This window comes from Pagrus major, chromosome 23 (assembly GCF_040436345.1).
Source record: "Pagrus major chromosome 23, Pma_NU_1.0".
Lineage (NCBI taxonomy): Eukaryota > Metazoa > Chordata > Actinopteri > Spariformes > Sparidae > Pagrus > Pagrus major.
The window spans coordinates 23947186-23962761 of NC_133237.1; the positions used below are offsets into that span (position 1 = coordinate 23947186).

Here is a 15576-nt window from a genome sequence, read left to right on the forward strand (position 1 = left end):
GGAGATTTTTATTTCCTTGAATAGACCTAGACAGTAGACATCTATTTTTGAGGCAGGCAACAAACAGAGCCCGGTCTACTGAAGCAGTAGGAGGACACTGTTGAAATTCTGACAAATGTCTTGGCTCAAGGAAAGGGAGAGAGATACAAAGAAAGACATGCTCACTGGAGTGTTTCGTATGGAAAAATGAAAAGTGACAGAAAGCTGACGGAGGGATGACAACCTTGTTTGTCCTTTACTGGATGATCAACATGTGTTACGCGGATATGGGTCCCCAAGGTGGACATGGGGCGGCTGATACAGAGGGTTCCACGCTCCACTGGAATTCCCCTGCCTTTAAATTAGCATCCTAACTCCGCTTACTCAGCTAGCGGCACACGCTGTGGAGCAGTGTGTGAACACTGGCGATAATGAAACTGCACACCGTCGACATCATTAAAGATAATCTTGGCTCATTTTGTGCTGGGACACATAATCCTAAGATGCTGCGAACAACAGGAAGAGCTGATTTTGCTAGAGCAAGGCACATAAACACCTTCCCACTATTGTCTTACTGGCTTCCACCAGTCTCCACACCTCTGATGCTTGGCTGGAGGTACTATAGGTTGGTTTGCAGGAAACAGATCCCAGGTCAAGGCAAAGGCTTGTCTGAAGGCGTCTCCAGCGTGTGTCTAATTGAGCGCTGTGTAGTTAATTGTTTGTGCGTGGGAGGGGAGAAATCAATCTGTTTTCTCACTGCCGTGACTTCTAGGCCCTGGGGTGAGAGACTGGAGCTGGCAGACACAGACACACACATACACACACACGCACAGCTCTGCCAAAAGAACCCCAAACCATGCCTTGCAAGCACAAACTTGCACATGCAGACCCATACCCTTCCTCTACTGGCACACACACTCAAACACGCACATGCACACTCCCTCCTCAGAGGAAGAGGATGTGCATGAGGGGTTATTGAGTCAGGGTAAAGTCAGATCCATCTATCGATCGGCTGCTCGCTGAGAGAGGAGTCAGGAACGTGAGACCTGCACAGGTCAGAGGGCCAAGAGACGGGGGATGAGAGACAGTAAAAGAGAGGGAGAGAGATAGAGAGAGAGAGAGAGGGAGGGAGGGAGAGAGGGAGCGAGGGAGAAGCCTACAGAGCTTTACAGCTAACAGTGCTCCCCCCACACCCATCCTTTCTGAATGCGGAGCCAGCGTTCTGCTTCTGACGTGGATATTCAGAGCAGCTCTGCTCAGCTTCATGAACATTTGAATGAGATTTCTTCAATTTGTAACTTGGGTCAGAGCCACATGTCAGATCAATGGAAGAGAAAGAGACATACTAAGGGAAACTAATTGTTATCCTTATCTTTTTATCTGCATCCCTTGCTTTAGATTATTCTATACTTAATCTATGTTATATATAATTAATCAACAGCGAGCCACCTTGTCAATTAACATATAAATGCCTTCTACAAATCACAAATTAATTTGCATATTCAGTTAATCAGCTCATTTGCATGTATTTAGTTATCTTTTAGGGTGTTTCAATTTATGACTGAGTGCTGCTGTCAGTGAATGCCTATTTGCATTTCAAATCTTTCACTGTGTGAAAAAAAAACAGCTCTTCCTTTAATGCACTCACTGGTGTCCCCCGCAGAGCAGAAGTGGTTCTGCTAGTTTAGGGGGAATTTTGCAGCAAAAGAGTGTCACCTGAATAATTCACTTTTCCTTTCAATGGCATCAGAGCACCAGCTCACATCTGATCTCATTTGAGCCACCAAAACTCATTTCCTATTGGCTGTCAGCTGCTGGTGGAATGCCTGTAAGTCCCCCGTTGATTGGCTGAGAGTTGTTTATTTTCACCCAGTCAAAAACTCTTCTATTATTGATGGGAATGAAGCAAACTGAGATCTGAATATGAGACATGAAAACAGGATGAGAACTGCAGAGGGATGGAGGGAGCATATGAGTACAAAACAGGGCCGGTGGGGGGTGAGGAGGGGCAGAGTCGTGTGCTTGAACAGAAATATGTAGAGGGGGAGGGGTGATAAGGTGGATGAGTACAAATAGTACTATCCTTCACTTGGATAACAGCAGCAGGCGCCATGAGATGTCTGTTGATTCATCTCCTTTTATGCGCCCGGTTCCCTTTCTCTGCTGAATCTTTTTACGAACAAAGGCAGACTGAGGGAGTGATTCAGAGTGACCAGACGCCCGAGACTCCCGAAACGGAGGGGCAGAAAGGTCACATGAAACAGGAGGCTCCATGGAGACCACCGACCAGAACGAAATGTGTCGATGAACTGATGTACTCAGGCCTTCGGGGACAGGAGGAGATGGAGGGAAAAATGAGTATTCGAAAAGAAAGGAGTCGAGAGTGTGGGTAGAGGCAGCGCTCTGTGTGTGTGTGTGTGTGTGTGTGTGTGCGTGTGTGCGTGCAGATTTGATGGTGTGTGTCTGGGTGTACATGTCTCAAGGCGTAATCATTACACCAACGCGCGTAGCAACACAAAAATATACAAGTGCTTACGCAGTGAGTGCACGGGAGTGTTTGAATGTGTGTTTTTTCTGTGTGCACATGTGTGTGTATACTGACTTCATTCTGTGAGTAGGGAGGAGGGTGGGGGCTGTCGGCACAGACCCTCTGGATCCTCTCCATGCACTAATGGGTGTTCACCTTGTGTGGATCCCAGCAAAGCGTTTCCAGCGCTGCGCTGTTGGTAATTAAGAGAAGCAGGCAGTGGAAAGCCGCACCTGTTACAGCCTGACTGACTGAGGCCCTGAGCTCTGGGCTCTGGGCTGTGTCTCCCACTGCTCCTCTCTAATAATCAGACCACCACCGCCCATCCCTCCTCTGGGACCTCACAGCATGAATGTATGCACTTGTGTTTTTGTGTGATTATGTACGCTGTTCAAAACATGAAAAAAAAGAAGCGGATTAAGAGAAAGCTGGGACGAAGAAAAAGAGATTCTATAATCATTTCAGTAAGAATGGTAGCTTGAGGCTCTGTGTGCTTCTGAGTGGGGTTTTTCTCAGCAAATGTGCGTGCCAGTGGAAAACATTTACCTGTCTTTTTCTTAGACGGCTGAGCAATAGACAAATGCACAGGCTGCTGTGTGATGATTAAGCTATTGTTGTGACTTGATTTCATCTTTCTAGTATGAACATGTCAGAAATGGTCTATTTTCACCACCTCTGTTCAGGCTTATTTATACAAACACCAGCAATTTCTCTGTCACTGATTTAGTTGTTTCAAGTTGCAGACACAAATAAATAGATGAGGGGTTTTCAGAATTAAATTTAGATTTATTTGAAGATGGCATGCTCGTGTTTGCGTGTGAGCACACACATGCATACATTGACTTTTATTTCTCCTCGGTTATTCCTGAAGGCTGTTGTATGTGGGACAGTGTCAGTGTGCCTTCATGTATGTGTGGGGGCATTGCGTGTGTGTGTGTGTGTGTGTGTGTGTGTATGACATAGGTAGACAGAGAAAGGAAGCAACAGAGGACGTGAGTGACAGCCATGTTTTAGAATTGGGGCATGTCAGCCAGGCCTGCTGTGTCAGAATCTCCTGATGCCCACTCTGCCCATCGTAAAGCTGGATAACCTTGGCAGGCAGATTGGGGTCACTACTATCAAATTAGATACATCATTCACACACACACACACACACACACACCCGCACACATGTAGACATACACACACCGTTGCACAACACAAAACACTCCAACATCTGAATTTGGAAAAGGTAGACATGTTTGCATCCATATAAACAGGCCAGTCAGGGCAAGTCAGATCACTGTGGTCTTGCGATGCACAACAAAATGATCTGATTAATTTCAGACAGATATAGATGTGCCAGGACAAACTCAAAGTTGGAGTTTGCCTGAGTTGGTAAAATCGGCCAAAATTGGGTTCTCTGCTGCCAAGCCGTCACAATGAGAGAATGTACTGGGTTGATAAAAGTCCAGATAAACTCATCTGAGGCTTAATTAATGTGCACTCACATTAAAAGCTAGAAGCTCATGAATCGCTCTGAATACAAACTGTTCTGTGTCTGTGTGTGGGTCATTTAGATCCTTCTGTGAAGCTCTGGCATTAGGAGATTTGCTCATAAACAGCACTCAAGTTATTGTGTCAGAAACTCAAGCCCTAATAACGAAAATAAACCTTTAAATAATCAAACACTGATGTTGTCAAAATCATGATTCATCACTGGTCAAAAGGCTGCTCTTTATCAGCTGAGTACCAAGACCTGGAACTGAACGTTCTTACAAACTGAACGCACCACAGCACAACGACAATGTCGACTTCACATTCAACGAGCAGCCTGCGGTGCACTTTTAAGCCAAATGCATCGGATGGGATGAAGCGTGTTTTAAGTCCAGTATAAAGTAAAGAGAAGGGAAACGATTCATTTGGCTGAGTTTAATTCAAAAGTCAGTACATAACACTCAGATGTTCCAACCTCTCAGCTCACCATTTTACACACATGACTATAAATTAGATAAGAATTATGATGGTCAGCAACTGATGAAGCAAACAACAATCAATCGTTCAAACTCGTCTCAAGTAAAATGTGTGTCTTAGTTTGCTTTCTGGTCTGTTGGAGTCTCCTGACTGCAGCTGGCTTCACTGAAACCAAACCTATGCCTGTATAGGGAGTGGATCTCTAAAGTGGCAAGTTGAAGATGTGAAGGAATAATTAGTTGACACAAAAGATGGATACTTCCATTGTGTGGGTCTCAGCAATGAGATGAAAAGAATGTCAACCTATTTTTAAATGTCACTGTCTCTTTTTGTTCTGAATCCCTGCTCTACTTTGTGCCACAGATCTAAACTGGGTCAACATCACATGTGGCGCCCCGGTGGGCCCTTCTGTGTGTGTACATCTGGGACTGTGCATGTGTGGGAACATGTGTGTGGATGCTTCAAACCATGATCATGTGCGTCTTACGATACAGTGACACGAACACTTAGGACTGGGGTGTCTACTGTTTGCCTTGAGTGAATCCCAACGGTTGCTAAACAATTACGAATTAGTTTGTTCCACACGTAATTATTGTCTATCGTCCCCAATTAGGAGTGAGCATGCATTATCTGCAAGTTGTTTAAGTCTGTTGCTGTGCTCATTATTAGAGAAAGCTGCAGGCGGGAGTGTGAAGGAAAGATCTTGTTTGAGTGCGTGTCGATTCATACAAACTTTGAATGCATTTGTGTGCATCAGAAGTGCGTTTGTATACAGCGTATGCTTGGCTATGGTGTACTGTAGCGCAGCAGTGAGGCGGGGGTTGCCCTGCTGGAGCTTTCAGATTAATAGACACTGATAATAACACACACAACTCACAGCGCTTCTGTCCTTAATGAAGATGGATCTAGCCGGGCCTGGCGGTGCACAGGCACTCAGGGTGGCAGCCTGCCAGTCACAGCCAAGTGACATCTGGGAACAGCTCAATGCAAAGGGCGGGAGGGAGCAAGATTCACCAGAGAGTACAATTTCATAACATTATCATGTTATATCATAATCCATTGTTGGTGGCTCATAAGATTAATGTCAGGGCCGGCAGTTATCACTCTTGTTGTGTAGACTTAATGGTCACAGTGAATTATTCATTTCCTCCTATTGATTTGCAACGCAACTCATGCTGACAAAGTTGACAGCGCAGGTTGACTGATATGGAGTATATCTAATTTGACTGTGAGGTTGGGAAGCAGAGGGAAAGAAATGGAGTAGAAAGCGTGAGAGACGAAGTCAAAAGCCTGAAACAAGATGAAGTTATGTGTCTCAGCACAGACAGATTTGGCACAAATTGAGCTGCTCATCCTTTTGTGTCCTCCAGATAATTTTAATAGATTTTTATGTATTTAGCAGGAATGAGCCTCAAGTCAATAAGTCCAAGTCTCAAGAAAGCCTCAAGTCAGTCTTTCTTGGGCTGGTCAGGTCATGTCAAGTTGAGTCCTCAGTTAAGGCAAGTCAACTCCCAAGTTAAGTCACTTTTCCCTTACCTAAGAAACAGCAGTCTTCAAGAGAAAAGATAAGGTGTTAATACCTGTCAAATAATGACATCATATGACCAATTTATTCAACCTGAAAACAGAAAATGAACACAGATAAGTCATTTAAGTCTTGCACAATTCTTGAACTTCTAAGTCCAACTCAGGTCTCAAGTCATGAACTTTCTGTCTAGTCAAGTTGCAATTCATCAGAACAGTGACTCGGGTGGCCTCGAGTCCAAGTCACAATGACTCAGGACCATGTCTCTGGTATTTACATTACAAAAATGAGGCCGCTCACCTCTGTCACTGCAAAATAGCATTTTTCAGGCTGAATTATCGTAGAATGTTCCCCCTGGTTGGCGATTGTCTAAGATGTGGCTGCCAAAGTGGGTCAGAGGTTCCATCCCTGTAAGATATTAGAGCCCATTAGAGCGGTGCTGCAGCCACTGTTTGTGTGAGAAGACAGGTGGGTGCTGAGGTCACTTCCTCTGGCAGCTGTGGCGGGCATCACAGGGCAAGCATTGATGGTCGGTGGCATTGCCTCCTGTTGCATCAGTAATAATGAACAGTGACAAGCTCTCAGCCGCCACAATAAATCACAGGCCACACTGGAGACACTGAGGACCAGGCCGGGGAGCATGCTCTCTCTGCTGCGTGGTGTCAGTGCTGACGAACAGGCTGACTGACTAGCTGCCTGGCTAGGGGCAGACTATCTCTATCACTCATTCATAGATGCAGCACTGCTATCACAAGCAGTCAACCCCCTTTAGACACTTGTGCACTCTGATTAGCATGTACAACTGTCACTCAGGAATATTGGGCTCTCACTGGCTGCTTTAAAGGCATATTTTTTGAACTACTACTGTTTCCGAAACATATAATAGTTAAAGTGTAGACTCTAGAGATGAGGAGGATTGTGGTTTGGGCTGTGTGGAAAGTTGTAGCCGAGGGCGGATGCTGAAGCAGGAAGAAGTGGTACAGGAGTGTCTATTGAATAAAGTGAGAGGGGCTCTCTCCCTCCCTCCCTCCCTCCCCCTTCCCTTTGCCTTTACCTCTTTGACAGCCACACTAGCCCTGTTTGATATCCCTCCGCTGTGTTCTGCAGCTCTGCAGACTCCCTTGTCTCATTTGCATTCCCTTAAAGCACACTTCCATTAAAGTCTCTCCCTGTTTTTTTTTGTCTCTTCCCTCTTTCCTTCTGTTTCTTCAAATACGAGTTTTTTTCCCTGGGTTGCTGTTTTGGAGGGAGCCTTATTCCCTGTTGACTACACAGCCTATCCCCGCTCTGCCTGAGTCAGTAATCAAACACATTGGCCCTAATACACAGGCCATTACAAGAGCTCTGATGTTCCATCTGCACACAGCCGGCACAATGGTGTCATTATATAAACAGCCCTGCTGCTGCAGCCAGCGAGATACTACCACACCAGAGTCCCGGCCTTAACTGACCTACCCCAGTAAATGGAGAAGTGTTGGGATGATCTGACCTGAATGTGCTTGTGTAGTCGCTGCTGCTAGCTTAACAACATTATCCATCCTGAATGAATGCTTTAGTGTTACAGTATGCTATCCATTCTCACTATGACCGAGACTGTGCTTGCTGTTGAGCATCAATGCAAATGTAATAGAATCAGGTTGTTGTGAAGGAATAATATCTAATGCTATTATGTTGTCTTTGCTAGCGATAGCCTCACCAAAAAGGATTAGGGAGATTAGCGATAGGCCCAACTGGAAGATAACAGTGAAGGGGTGGGAGGGCAGAGGTTTACACATGCTGGTATCTTTTATTGTTTTTGTGCAGTGACATTGATTCAGTCTCATTTTGGCAGCTGGTAAATGTACAGAGAAAATATGTGATTATTTTAAGACATTAAAGGGGCAGAATGTCAGATATGGCCAGAATTTTGCATTACATTCAAAACACGAGCTAACATTATCAATATGTGAAGAAACAACAGTGTTGATGTTATGTAAAAATGTCTGAGCTACAGCGGCACGTCCAGTCTCGTAATAACACTTTGTACCGCAAGAGCCAATGGTCGAAAAGTATAGCATAAAGTATGGGTGAGTTTGCTAATTATGTGAAAAAGTAAACAAAATAAACTCACCAAATGTTGTCCTTATTAAACATAAAATCCACTGCACACCTTCTGAATTCAAGTTTCTCTCCTTTACCAAACTAAGATGAGCTTAACTGCTTCGTTAACTCATCGTAAAGCCACTCTTGATTCAAACTCGACGTCAACAAAATAAAACTCACCAAAACAGTCTGGTGTAGTCTTTCCAAAATCCCCTCTGGTTTGGTCGAAATCAATCCTCAATTAACCAAAAACGATGTGAAAATATTCCGACTCTACACGCAGTTTCCGCCTGCTGCTGATGACTCTCTCCCTCCTCTGCTGCCGCATGCCTCTCCTGTCCCCGCCTGATGTGTTTTCTTGTCCCTTGAGTCATAATCCTGATCAGAGCCGCTGTACACCACCTTTGTACTGTATCCCCTGTCTTAAAATTGGCACCTGTCAGCCTCTGAGGCTGTGTTCGGTCCCAGTCTGGTGTCTAGCTGAGTTCACTAGGAGGCTGCTGAGCCCGGTTGAGCTGAGCCCCGTTGTCCACGATGACTCCCCCCATGATCAGTGCTCACTGCCCAGGGAAATAACATTCAGCTAATAGGGCCACTAGTTCCACTGCAAACTGAGCTAATAAGCTAACAGCAGCTAGCCACGGCCAAAGAATATCTGATGATACTCTGCCGCCTATACTTTAAGAGCAACCTTTGAATTCTTGCTATATTTTACAAATTAAACTTTTAAATACTAAAAGGGAATATTTCCAATTGTTTTGAATTTCCCTTGATGTCACGTCTGTCGCTTTCAGCACAGTGATAGGAGCTTTCTCACGTTCACAATATTCTGATTCTAATGTGTGCCGTTGTTTTTACACACACACACACACACACACACACACACACACACACACACACACACACACACACACACACTGCTAGTGGATGTGCGTCCAAATCATCACTTCACCTAATTTGAATAATCATTGAATTAAATTCGACTGTCATACCTCAGCATCCTGGAAGGCAAGTCTGACAGTAAAAACACAGCCTCCCACTCAGCAAAGCTTGATCGCAGATGGTGATGGTAATGATATTTCATGGTATGTCTGTTACGTTACGAAAGAAAAAGTAGGATAATTATATTCACTTTGGCGAGTGATTAGTTTTATGGAGGTGAAGAAGTAATTAATGAATTCTCTCTCATTCTCATTTATTGTTACACTTCCTTGTATTGCTCCCTCTCGCCTAACTCAAGAGAGTACAAAAGAGTATCGAGTGTGACAAAGCTTCAGCACCGATGAGTCAGAAGGAGAATTACTTAGAGGCCCCCAGGCGAAGCATACGTTTTTGTCGTTCTCTGCAGTCTCATCAAACTCTAATACTACATGGCTAGCCTTCACTGAGTCTAGTGATACTTTCCTCTGAAATAAAGTGCCAGCCTCAGACCTGACTGAAACCAAATCCCAATTGCTCTGAGTAAAAAGAATTTAGTTGTTTTCAATTTATTCCAATTTAAGTGGATGTTGGAAGTTTATTTGAGCTGAAATTTTACTTGATTACAAATATTTAATGCAGCAGTTTGCATCGCTTTCTGATTTGTAAGTGAGATGTGATTGCCATTCAGTTTTGCACGCTCGACTGTGCCGGTTGCTAGGAGGCAATCATTTCCTTCATAGCGGGAGCTTTGCTACTGAACCAACTATTTGTTGTTGAAGCATCTGAGGCATAAACATCAATCCTAATAGCATGGGAAATGCTGGTGCTTCATCTTAAGATGCAAAGACATGCATGAAGCAACAGCCCGTCAGAAGTTAGGACTGTCAACTCTTTAAATCAATCATGAGTGTTTTCCTAACTGAATAAAATTGTGTGTTTGTGTCTTCCCGCTCCTCATTTTGCCCCCCATTGCCTTGCATGATTTTCACTTGTTCATACAACATACCTCATTTTCAAATGAATTGAAATGCTAATTAAGATGTTTTCAGTTTTCAGAAGGCTGTATGTGTGCAAAGTATCCTCGGCAAACTCTGAGTAGAAACTTCACTTTTAAAGCTGCAGTGTAGTCTAATCAGTTGTGTGGCTCTCTAGCCTTTTGACCACAAGCTGCCCACTCACGCACACGCAGAGTCGAATCACACTCATCATACTTGTCTCTCCCACCTTGATATCAGATTCCCCACGGTGGGGGAAAACAGAAATGAGAAAGCCTGGAGCTGTAGCAGCTCTGAGAGTTGCACCAGCTTTTCTAATTATGCAGCAAAAACTGTCTACGTAAACTCTTTGTTCTCCCTCCTTTTGATTCTGGCTGGGTAATGTTCCTAATGTTCCTCTTTCTTCTGTACAGAAAAGATTTGCACCATGTGGTAAACGTAAATGTTTCCCATGACAGACACGCACAGCCTTTAACAGCACCCCTCACCCCATATGAAAAGGACTTGTGACACCCTGTTCTTGATGAGCATGTCTGCTAAAGCAAACAGATCCTAATGATCGTGGTGATTATCGTAATGATCCAATAGAAGTAGATAATGAGGTTATTTGCTTTGGATCAAGGCAGCCTGTAAATTAATAGCTGAAGAAACAGAGGGTAGCATTCCAGACAAGATGACTGAGCTGTGTACTTCAGTGTAACTTCGTTTAGACAGCATGCCTGTCTTTGTTTTGATGCAACATTTACCCTTCCTTCCACTTTCACTCCTGCTCCCCCCTCCTCACCTTTCAACCAGTGCAGTGAAATTGCTGTCCATTCTCCCATTTTGTGGTGCCCCGGTCTCATAGGGATATGATGTTCTGCTCTATTAGAAGAGAAACAGTGATGATAATAATGGTGGATGTGATCAGTGCAAAAGGTCAGCCTCTGGCCTCGGGCACGTAACATTCTCCAAGTAGGGAGAGCGTAGAGGGCAAAGACACCCAGCTCACACCCTCCAAAGACTCCTAACCTTCCTCCACCCAGAGGCAGACTGACTCACAGACACAAGCAGAAGAAATGCTTTCTCCTTTGCCATTATTTCCTGCTTTCTTACTATTCCTTTGCTGTTCTCACTTGTCTATTTTCAGCAGTTTACCCTCCCACTCTCTCTTATTTATTCTCGTTATACAGAAAATCATCCTTCCCTTACTTTGTTTGTTCCTTACCTCCTTTGCTCCTTCTGTTCCTTGTTTATTCGTTACCCAGGCCGCATGATGCTTCCTTTCTTTTTTTGTTCCTGCATTCCTTTGTTCTGTCATCCCTTTGTTTTTTTCTTTTTCTTAATTTTTGCCTTCCCTCCATCTTTCTTTCCTCTGTTCCTTCTGTTCTCCCTTCCTACCACATGGAGTGTTGTGTAATTCTAGCTTTCTTTTTGTCACAAAATAAAATCAATTTATCCACCCTGCACTTTCCTCTCCTTCCTTCCCTCCCTCCCTCCCTCCCTCTCCAGTCTTTCTCTGGTCCTCCTCATCTGCTGAGACCACAGGAGAGCTATTGTTGAAAAGTACAGACAGAAGCACAGTCAAAAGAAGCAAGAGGAAAGACAGATTTTTCTTATTAAAACCACAAAAGTTGAAGAGGGAAAAAAACAAAAGCCTGTCACTGCACAGGAGGGGATCACTTTTTGACCATTAATAATACAGCGAGATCGGGGGGTGGAAGAGAGAGGAGGGTGGGACAGGAAAGGCCGTGAGAGAGAGCGGAGCAGCCAAGCTTCTACAGTACCGCGTCTCATGTCTATTGCTATTTGTTTACTGCTTTTCCACTCTTTCTTTGTCTGTCCTGCCCTCCCTCTGAGCGTGTCCTTTTCTCTCAGCTGCTGGTCATAGAGGGTGGTCGCAAACAAACTCAAATTAAGGCTCAGGCACTTGTGCAGAGGTTGTGTGTGTGTGTGTGTGTGTGTGTGTGTGTGTGTGTGTGTGTGTTTGTGGGTTGTGCGTGATAGAAATAAACGCTGGTGTAAAAACAGCTGCTGCGGATGTGCTTTGTACTCTGTGTTCTGCTTTCGATCTCTCTCCCTCTTCGCTGTTTGCCCTCCCTCACTCTGTCTTGCTGCTCGTACTCTACGACATCCAACATACTAATCCACACAGCGTCACCCAGGCAGGTCGGTGGCTGTGGGCCGGGCGGTGCCACTGGGGAGGAGGGTAAATATCAGAGAAGGTCAGGGAGAGGAGGGGCTGGAGAGGTGGAGGGGAAGCCAAATCAGTGATGATGAAGAGAGGGAGTGAAGCCACCCAGTCATTCAGGATCTGCCATCTTGGCTGCCAGGAGAAGATAGCTCAGCCATGACTGTGTGTTGATGATGTGTGTTGTTGCAACGGACAGTTTATTAAGTGATTTATATTTTGGGTTAAATTTTAGAATTGAGATCAGGATTAGGGTTCAAAGAATTTATTTTTATTTTATTAATTTATCACAATTCATCACCTTGCACTGTTATAAGAAATGGAAATATCATAGATGTCTGGTGCATCCTTTCATTACATTTTAGTGATTAAGCGTGACTTATTTGCAACTGATCTTGATACTTATCTCATACAAAGAATGTGTTGTAGCTGCCAAATAGTCAGCTGGGAACATGGACAACAATCACTGAACGAAGAATGCTGAATGGTCAGGTCTGCACCATGTAATAGCATTCGAAAAGAAAGTAGATGTATAGGTGGATAGATTATATCCACCCCGTGGATAGCACTGTGTAGTATCTGAACCTGTGTGTGAGAGAGTGCATGCTTACCCTCTTACAGTGTAGTATGTTGGTAGGATCAATCAATAAAAGTGGTCGAGGGATGGAGAGATCAAAGGAAATCCTCTCAACCCCCCTCCAAAAAAATAAAAATTGCAAACACGTGCGCACACACACACACACACACACACACACACACACACGCACACAGATACACTGATACAGAGCGACGCAGTCCAATCTGTCTGTTTCATCAGCAAGCTCAGCAGGAGGAGTATTAGCTCTAACAATACCGTCTCTACTGTTTTCTGTCTTTCAGCCCCTGGCGGGGCAGAACAGTTTCTGCTGTCAAAAAATCAGAGCTAAAGTTCCAGATTGTGATTTATTTCATTAGGCAAATGAGATGTGTGAGCCCTACGGCACTGCTGACTGAGTCACCACTTTTCACTGTCTCACTTTGTGTGTGTGTGTGCGTGTGTATGCAAACACAAACACACACACACACATACACACAGAAGACTTGTATTTGTATTTTTCACATGTTCACTTGCTCCGTTAACAGCCCCAAAACATATGTAGCATGTCTGCATCACTGTAGAGTGATGAGCCAGTAGTGGCAACAGCTGTTGCCATGCCATCCTGCACAAAATGGCCTCAGATCTCCCTGTCTGATCATTTTACCTGACCACCAGAGGGGGAGCCTCTCCTCTCCTCTCCTCTCCTCTCCTCTCCTCTCCTCTCCTCTCCTCTCCTCTCCTCTCCTCTCCTCTCCTCTCCTCTCCTCTCCTCTCCTCTCCTCTCCTCTCCTCTCCTCTCCTCTCTCCTCCCCTCTCTGCCTGCTCTGATACCATTTAGTATGCTATACCAGTCGTGAGCCACTCAGTTTTGTGCAGAGTTATTATCACATATTCCAGTGATAAATGCAGAATAGATTAGTCAACACTGTCTAATTCAAATGCCATACTGAGAGGGAAAAGAATGAAAAACTGAACAATAGAATAATTCCTCTTCATGGATACACAGTTACATACAAATATTTATGACGTACTTACCTCCTTGTTATTTCTATCGCTCTTTACCTACAGGATCACCCTCAGGGAGGGTGTGAGCTGAGGAAGTGCCGCTCCACTCACCTGTGCCTGCTGACCACCTTGACGCTTTAGCCCCACCCCTTGCCCTGTCCCCTGGTCAGCCTCCGACATGGCTCTTGCAGTCTGGATCATCTTCAGCTGTGCTGTGACTTTCAGCAATGTATCACCATCCTCCCAAGGTGCGTAATTAATATGTGTGATCTTTTTTTTTTATGTGAAAGTCATCTGCATTCAGTTTATATACTGTATGTGTTCACTGTTCATTTAGAAGTATACAGTATATATAATGTGTATAATTTTTTATTGCATCACTGAGCCTGCTTGCAATGTTGCACATAAGTGCTTATTGGTTTCCCTGTGCCGTGTGACTGGCCTGACCAGGTTATTGCAAATGAGGATGTAATATTTATACGTTAGCTACGTGATGAAGGTTGTAAGTGTATCGACTTGCTGACCAGGCTGGAAACCCTGCACTTGATTAACCAAACTGTCTCTACAGGAGACAGAGCAAGAGAGAGTGTGTGTGAGCGAGGTGGAGAGTGTGTGTGTGAATGTCAATAAAATTTCTTGTCATCTTGATGTTAGTTGGAGCGTGGAGAGAATATAAGGGGGAATCCGTGCATGTAATGGTGCCATATGTGTGACCTCCTTGAATGTGCCATGTACCATAAGATGTTTCATTTTATGTTTGTGTGTACATGTGTGTGCGCTAGCTGTTGTAAGCCTGGCAGCAGGTGACCTGGTTGGGCTGAAGTGATGCTGGAGGGTGTGTGTGTGTGTGAGATAGAGGAAGTGTAGGAGGGAAGGAGCAGGGATTGCGGAGGGCCGATGAAGGAAAGGAGGGGCTGTTGGGTGTCCTGCTAGTGGCCTGCCACACAGACAGCAGCACACCATCTGCTGTATGCTCTCAGTCAGCTTTGTGCCAATGAGCCGCTGGGTGATGGACAGCTAGGACGAGGAACAGGAGGAGGAGCATCAGGGGGAGACACGGTCGCCACTGGGAGGGGCTAGTGATGAAGCAGGAGGAGTTGAAGAAGCGCAGGGAGGGAGTGTAAAATTAAAAAGTGTTTGTATACGCCTGTGTCAGCATTGGTTTCAGCAACCCCTCTGTGTAAGCTTTGATTGGCCAGGTGCAGTTCTAATTTGAGTAGGTGCTGTTTTTTTTCCATCTTAATTTGGCTGCTTTGTAACATTGGATTTGTGTAGCGTACGTTCTGTTCCATCGGACACATTCGGCCTCTGGCACTATTTTGCTTGGTGTTTGTGGGTGTGTGGGTGTGTGTATTTGTGTGAAAATAAGCCTCCAACTATCTGTGTGACCTGGCACTTGGGGAGTATTAATAATGCATTAATAATCAATTGACTGTTATCTGTATTCAGCCCTAAAGCACAGGCGCAAACAACATTTGGTTTGATGAAATAAGAAAATCTTTTCCTATTGGAATCAGGCGCACAGGCCTGCTCATAGACTTATGCTCATGCACACCCACACCGTTATGGTGCTCCTAATTTTGCCAGCTGAATTTTGGCTGAAATGTATTGTCTCTATTGTAGTGTGACTAGAAGAGCAGAGAGAAAAGTAAAAGAGAAGAAGAGAGGGAGAATCTAAAGGAAGAGGGCAGGGTTTGGATGTGACGAGAGCTGCTGAAATCACTCTCGGGCTAATCAGAGCTCATTTAGAAACCTGCAGGATCATCACACATGACTTCACAGTCTAATGTGTACCCCTGCTCCTCCTCGATGTCCCAACTAATCTGCCATGCTTTAACCTTG

At 44.7% G+C, this 15576-nt stretch overlaps 1 protein-coding gene across 1 annotated transcript in view; it reads left to right on the top strand.

The window, feature by feature from the left end:
• Nucleotides 1-13912: 13912 nt before the first annotated feature.
• Nucleotides 13913-15576, top strand: part of adgrl1a (adhesion G protein-coupled receptor L1a) — a 51556-nt gene continuing 49892 nt past the window's right edge. Inside the window, exon 1 of the mRNA XM_073494269.1 lies at nt 13913-13982. Within this exon, the coding sequence (XP_073350370.1) occupies nt 13913-13982 (70 nt within the window). The remainder of the gene's footprint in view (nt 13983-15576) is intronic.